The following is a 6,777-nucleotide window of genomic DNA, read 5'->3' as shown; positions in this document are numbered from 1 at the left end:
TCAAGTCAAACACCACTTAGCTTTAACTACCCCTTACTGTCAGTTTTTGGGCCCAGTTCCATGTTAGTTTATTTAGTGTGTGGTCAAAAGTTTAAACCGAGGAAGGCGCATCATTAAACGCAACCCCCCAAATTATTTTTGATCTGTAACTATAAAAGCAGAAATTAGTCTGTAGAATCATTAGTTTATTATGGATAAGTCACATTTCATTTGAGGATTTATGTCTGGAGTTTTCCCTCAAGTGACTTCTGAGCCTTAAAACTCGCACACAGATTTTCTTTAGGTTTTATTTAATCATGTCACACAACTCAGGCACTTCTGGAGTGTAAAGGCTTTATTTGGGTGGGTTCACAGCGGCTCATTTGAGCCTTGCAGTTACAGTAATTTGATGAAGCTTACAAATATGATAAGACTCAGATACTGATTGCTGGTCAAGTCTGGAAAGCCGTTTTGAAATGGCCAGCATTTAATATCAGTATTCACAAAGAAGTAAAATGGTCCTAAAAAGGCTAAAGGAACCTCTTTTTTTGGCATGTAAAGTTGAGGGAATGTCACCCTTTGGTTTCTCTTCTGTGTCAGAGGCCTCAGAAGGGGATTAGTGGCCAGACTTCTCAAAGAGAACCTTCAGCTGCTCCTGGGAGGTGGCCTCCTTTTGCTGCATCAGGTCAGCGTGGCCTTTGGTAACACCCCAGGCATCAGGTGCGGACATGGCGGCGCAGAACGGACGTCCTGAGGCAGGCTTCAGCTTCTCCCAGTAGTCACGACGGGCCCTACACAGAAGAGCAAGTTAAAGGGCTCGTAATACACCAGTTTACGAGCTCACAATTTCTTTGAGGTTCAAAAAAAAAAAATAAATAAAAAAATAGAGCTTACAAAAAGGAGCAGAAGGCCAAATTTGTTTCTGTAACGCATCAACACAACTGAAATCCAGGTTCAGTAACGTGGAGTTGTAGTGAAAACTGTGTTGCAGCGCTATTCTACATTAAAAAAAAAAAAAAAAAAAAGTTTGCTCCAAATGTTTAAGATCAAGTTTATTATTGTCCTTTTGTTGTTGGTTAAACTACACTCCTGAAGGGAGTGAACAAAAAAAAGAAAGATTAGAAACCACGATAAAGAGGCAGAAAGTTTGTCCCCAAAACGTGGGCTGGCATCGTGGATTCTACACCAATTTGGATCAAATAGTTCTGAATCAATTAATAAGACCTTTAGTACAAAGAATGTCCGTGTTATAACATGAATGCTTTCACCTTAATTAAGCCGATACGTCCCACTGTGACGCACGACCAGACATCCAGACTTTACTTTGCAAGTTATCGCCAACATACAGAAGAGGTTTTCAGTCATTTAAATATCAGGCGATCTGACTTCTGGACAGACGTTCACGTCCTCGGTCCAAAAATGCTTTGGAAAATAATTTTTGATTCCAGCCTTTAATTTGGCAGCCGTGTTGAATGTTTTTAACCACTCAGGGACTGTCTGATATTATCCAGATGGAGCAGTGACGGAGGTCCATACCCTCCACTATGCAAATCCGTTTCATGGTGACGTCATTAAGAACAAGCGAGGTGCTTCAGGAACATCAGAAACACTCCATTTGGTGTCAAGCTGATAACCTTTTACGAGCACAAAATTTAACGCTCTGAAGGTGAGGAAAAAAAAAATAAAATCCTTTCATGTCCTTCAAATTTTTGAAGGTTTTTTTTGAGCGAAAGAGTGAGGAAAAGAAAGAAATGCCTACCTTGCTCTGACCCAAGGCTTTGTGTGCATCTCCAGGCCACTGGCCCAGTTGCCGTGCTTCTCTGAGCCAGCAGGCAGGAAACCCCGCTCAACCGCCAGCTCCTCAGCCAGGGCGCGGGTGTGATACGGTTCAAACCCACAGCAGCCACCGATAAAACGAATACCAGCGTTGTATGCTTCCCGGGCGTATTTATGCATGTCCCATCTGGTCAGGGTCCTGGGTTCCAGAGCTGTTGGAACAAACATGAGCATATTTCTGTTATTTTCCATGTCAACATCTGGATTGAGAAAAGACACGTTGAGGTTTGGCTGCGCACCGAATGGGAACTCCGGCAGGTCGATGAATCCCTGCCGGTTACAATCAGGGGTGTGCAAGGCCAGCGGCTGGCACATGTAGTGGGCCTTCAGGCCAGCCTTCTCCACTCCCTCCTTCATCAGCTTCACAGTCTTCACGCAGGTTTCTGGGGCAAAGTGGCAGTTTACCCCCACAATCTGAGCCCCTACAAAATATGGGACACACAATACAACTTTAAAAAAAAAGAAAAACAGGTGGAAAACCAGGTTTCCATTTCTGGAAAAATTAAACAATTGAGCTGAAAACCGATAATATTACAATCCTACTATCATACCACTAGATGGCAGCAAAAACACGCACAAAAAAAAAATTACAGCGAGTTTACACTTCTAAATTATCAGAGCTAAAAGAAAACTATTAAAACAAACTTGGTGCATAGATTTTAGAAGATGTGGAGGTCTGTGATACTAGAGGGCTTATTTTAGATACCCATAAGACTTTTTGCATGTGGAGACAGAGCAGCAAATTAAACCCAACACTGTTAGGACAGAGTATAAAAACTATATTTCAAGCTTGACCGCATCATTTCAGGTCTGTCCAGTAAACAATTAATCTGAATTTTATGGCTTTGTGAATGTGGATCAAAACAAGGCAATGATAGCAAAGCAGGTGACAAAACTTCCTTGCAGGATTACATGAATAGGAGGTCCCGCGTGATTGTGTTTGACATGTTCATACAGGATATCATCTATAAACATGCAGGTCTACAGAACATAACTTGATAACTATTTAATAAAGAGTCAGATATGCAACATTCTTATTAATCTCATTAGCAAGAACAGTCATCTGTAGAAGCTCCAGCATGACATGAAATTTATGACGAATCAGACATGTTTATGAGGATATCTGCCCTAAACCTGATTGGACAAGTCTATAAAAGAGTACATTTAGAAAAAAAAAAAAAAAAAAAAAAGTTACAGGTTTAACAGCTTTCCAGTTATATGTGCAGCATAGTGGGAATGACAGTTTGTGGATTCTGAGCTGAGGCGAACAAATCCGTCTTCACCTGCATTTTATAGCCATAACAAGTTGAACACATGTTGAATAAGTGTTGATGCCAACACAAATTCTTCAGTTTTTTTTTTTTTTAAATTAAAAAATATATCACAGAAATCCTGCCATTAGAAAAATATGACTGATGGAAGCAGAAGTAAAGCCTGAAATGCTGTAAATATTGTCAATGCCACACAAAGTCATTTGTTGCATTTTACTTTTTTGATTAAAAATAAAATAAAATAAATAAATCATGCAACCTGGGTAATGAGTCTCCCAGTAGACCGAATTATAATTAATCCTCGCATGCATATCGAGTGACCATTCGTAACCCTGCAGACCCACCATTTAGTCCTGCACAAGTCCAATTTTGCACTACCGTTACTGAGCTGCAACTAGGAAGCGTCTCCAAATCTAATCTGGACCTCACCCTGAGATTTAAAACTGAAGCTTGAGTTACTCAACATTTCCACTTGTGAACATCCCATCAAGATACACAGTGGAGACTCCTGTGAGCTGAAACTGATCACCTGGATCATATTTTACAGTTTGGCAAAGTACGCATTTTATGACAGAAAGACTGAATCTTTTTGTGTAGTTATGGAACGTTGCGCTTTGAAATTATACGCGAACTGAAGCTGGCAAAGTTCACAGCTAAAAGAATTGGGGTAAGATCGGGATGTTATTTCTTTTTCAATGTTTTCCATGCTACAAATCTTCCAGTCCCCAGACTCAGTCAGGATCTGCCCCTTTCCCTTCAACAGATCTATCAGCAACATGACAGTTTGAAGTTTGTCATACCAGCTTTGACAAGTCTGACAGCACAGTCTCCAGGGCTGACTCCATTCAGGTCTCCCTCAGGTCCAATACACAGAGATGCAGCCACAGGCTTTCCAGTGGTCTTCAGAACCTGGACCGCCCACTCGGCCTCTTCCACATGCTCAAAGTACTACATGCAAGCAGAGAAGAAGCAGTGAGGACAGCTTAATTACTATGCGCCACACTTCCTGGAGCCATTTTAAAGCTGCTGTAAACAAATCCATCACAGTCAATTCAAAGGATAATCTGTTTGTGGAAGTTGTTTTTCAGTGTGGTTTTAAGGCATGCAGCTCATTCTAAAGCAAAAATCCCTCTAACAAAATGGATTTACAACCTCTTCAGCATTAAACAGCAAACAAACTGGCCAAGACAGTGACATTTAATGGCTAATTAAAAGACGCAAAATAAAGAACTTCTAAATATGAACCTGAGATCTGTTCAGGGCGTTTCTGCTGCCCCCTAGTGGACCAAAACTAAAGTTGCAGCAGGTTTAATTCAAAGATGACCAGCCAGTGTTGGTGCAACCTCCAAAATGTATGCACTACTGCAGTTAAATCAAACATGTCGGCCTAATAATAGGGTTTGGCATGATCTGGAAAAGAGACCCAACATGTTTAACTTTGAAGGATACACTTCATGGTTCAATGATTTCTCGAATACATCAAAACTAAAAGTTTGTGCAGCAAAATGTTGTCCATTTCTGCTACACACAAACAAAAATTACAGATGCACCATTACATAATCAAGTCATGAGAATAAACTTTGTCTCATGGCGGAGCTACAGAGCTCCTGCAGCTTTATGCGTTTTTAATCTGCCCCCCCCCCCCCCACCACCACCTTTCTTTATTGAGCAGAGAGAGGCAGAGAAATATGAACCGAGAGCCCAGAAAGAGAGCATGGGAGGGCTTTGTTGCCATCTGGAATGTTCACCTTAAAACTGAGAGGGGTGGTGAAAATAAATGCTTGAATCCATCTCAGTTACTTGTGGCATTTGTGCAAACATAATTTTTATTTATTTATTTTTCTTCCTGACACATCGTGCAGAGCTTTAAGAGATCTGCAAGTTTACTCGGCAGATCAGTGATGAAAACATAATTGGTTGCATTACAGCATCATTTCTGGACCTTTACTTGTGTTTTTCTGGATTAAAACATTTGCAGCTTTTAGAGTCTTGACTACTTTTTCCAACCAGTCAACCAATCTGCTTAGCTTTGAAAAGCTAAGAAAGGGAAACGTATACTTAGAGGTAAATACCTCTATGGTCTGGTGCTGAGTTACTGAGTGGCGTGGCCAAAATTATGCAATTACCACCACATCTTTGCCCTTATGTCACTAAGACCCTCATGAGTGGCAGGAGCCTTAGAGATGGGCACTGACATTTCAGCCTGTGCTACTTTAGTGTAAAAACCTTTCAAGTTACCCCTTTATATTCAAGATATTTGAGGTCATAGCAACAGCAGCTTTAAGATGTGGGACAAAAGAAAAATCACGTTTAAGTGTTCAACACATACTTCTGCAATTAAGAAGTCCACGTCTTTCTTGACAAAGACGTCAATCTGTTTCTTGAAGATGGCCTTGACGTCATCCGCACTCTTGCAGCTGAGGTAAGAAGGCGTCTGAGAGACCCCTCCTGCCACCAGAGCATCCCCCTCATTGGCCACCTCCCTGGCCAGATCACAAGCCGCCTCGTTTATCTGCTGGCCCTGTGGTTCAAATGAGGGGGCCAAGGTTTCAACTTTCACTTCAACAGAGCACAAACCTCCTTTGAGGCCAACAGCATGAGACCTCGGAGCAGCTGCAGATTAAAACACATCGCAGTACTCACAGTGAAGCGCTGAGTGTGACCCCTGTTCTCCAGCTTGTCATCGCTGGCGTAGAAAGTGAAAGTTTGCATCACATTGGCCCCAGCCCTCAGGAACTCCCTGTGCAGCTGCCGCACTGCAACGAGGAGAGGGCCCTTTAACACCTCACCTGTCTGTCATTAAAGTGGATTTACATGTTAGGCGCACAAAGAAAGGGGAGCATACCCGCTTCTGGGTGCTCGGCGGCTGCCTCGGGTGTCCACGGTCCTGCTTTGACATAACCTCTCTTCTCCAGGGCGAAGACGAAGCCTCCGTCCCCGATAACGACCTCTCCAGCATCCAAGCGCTCCAGAATGTTCTGCACGGAGTTAAAACGCTCAGCAAGCAAGTCACGTAAAATGTGCCACTGTTAAGCAGCCCAGATATTTTAAACTTTAAAAAAAAAAAAAAAAAAAAGTGCAAGAGGAGAGACGAAAACAGAATTGCGCATTAATTTAGTACTTGTCCGCGTGCATCTTACCTTCTTTGTTCCAGCTGGAGCCATGATCTTTGCAGCAGTGTCCGGCCTTCTCTTCTCAAACTGCACTGGTCCTTAGAGTTTGGAAAAGGATTTGCGAAGGCATCCATGCTGTATTTATAATCCAAGGAGGGAGCGGAGCCCCTGATGTCACTGAAAGAACCGCCCACCCCTTTCCCAATATAATTTATCTTCCTTCCACCCTCTTCTGCGGCACAGCAAGTTTGCGCAACGCAGACTATTGGTCATGAAAGCCTTTTGCTTTGTTGATTGTTTTTATTGATGTGATAAATCAATCACATGATATGATATCCAAGACCTTGTATAATCCAGTAGCCATAATATTTAGGCAAAGCCTGAGGTCTGTCTCAATCAAGAAGATATTTACATTTTGGTTACCAATAAACTCTTCAGTGGACATGACAATAACGAAATCTTAATCTTAAATCATCAGTCTTCAGGCAATCAAAGCCAAATCTGTTTCTTCTCTCCTAAGAAAACATCAACAACTCACTTATGTATTCTGTGAATATTTGAAAATGAGTAGAGGACAA

General features: G+C 41.9%; 1 protein-coding gene across 1 annotated transcript; it reads right to left on the bottom strand.

Annotated features, from left to right (window-relative positions):
- Nucleotides 1-316: 316 nt before the first annotated feature.
- bhmt (betaine-homocysteine methyltransferase) lies at nt 317-6,325 on the bottom strand. The gene is made up of 8 exons (XM_075455619.1): nt 6,227-6,325; nt 5,932-6,064; nt 5,730-5,842; nt 5,416-5,607; nt 3,887-4,034; nt 2,055-2,237; nt 1,739-1,967; nt 317-770 (listed from the first exon to the last, which is right to left on the bottom strand). Exons 1-8 carry the CDS (start codon nt 6,248-6,250, stop codon nt 596-598), a joined length of 1,197 nt encoding a protein of 398 aa, XP_075311734.1. The 5' UTR covers nt 6,251-6,325; the 3' UTR covers nt 317-595.
- Between the last annotated feature and the right edge of the window lie 452 nt (nt 6,326-6,777).

The sequence above is a fragment of the Odontesthes bonariensis genome, chromosome 22 (genome assembly GCF_027942865.1).
Source record: "Odontesthes bonariensis isolate fOdoBon6 chromosome 22, fOdoBon6.hap1, whole genome shotgun sequence".
Lineage (NCBI taxonomy): Eukaryota > Metazoa > Chordata > Actinopteri > Atheriniformes > Atherinopsidae > Odontesthes > Odontesthes bonariensis.
This window is presented reverse-complemented; position numbering and strand designations above follow the sequence as displayed.

Bases quoted from the DNA above. Each gene is read 5' to 3' on its own strand.
- bhmt (XM_075455619.1), bottom strand. From the start codon at position 6,250: ATGGCTCCAGCTGGAACAAAGAAG. The intron at 6,065-6,226 runs GTAAGATGCACG...AACTCCGTGCAG, and splicing joins CTCCAGCTGGAACAAAGAAG to AACATTCTGGAGCGCTTGGA. The intron at 2,238-3,886 runs GTATGACAAACT...CATATTTTGTAG, and splicing joins TGTCAGACTTGTCAAAGCTG to GGGCTCAGATTGTGGGGGTA.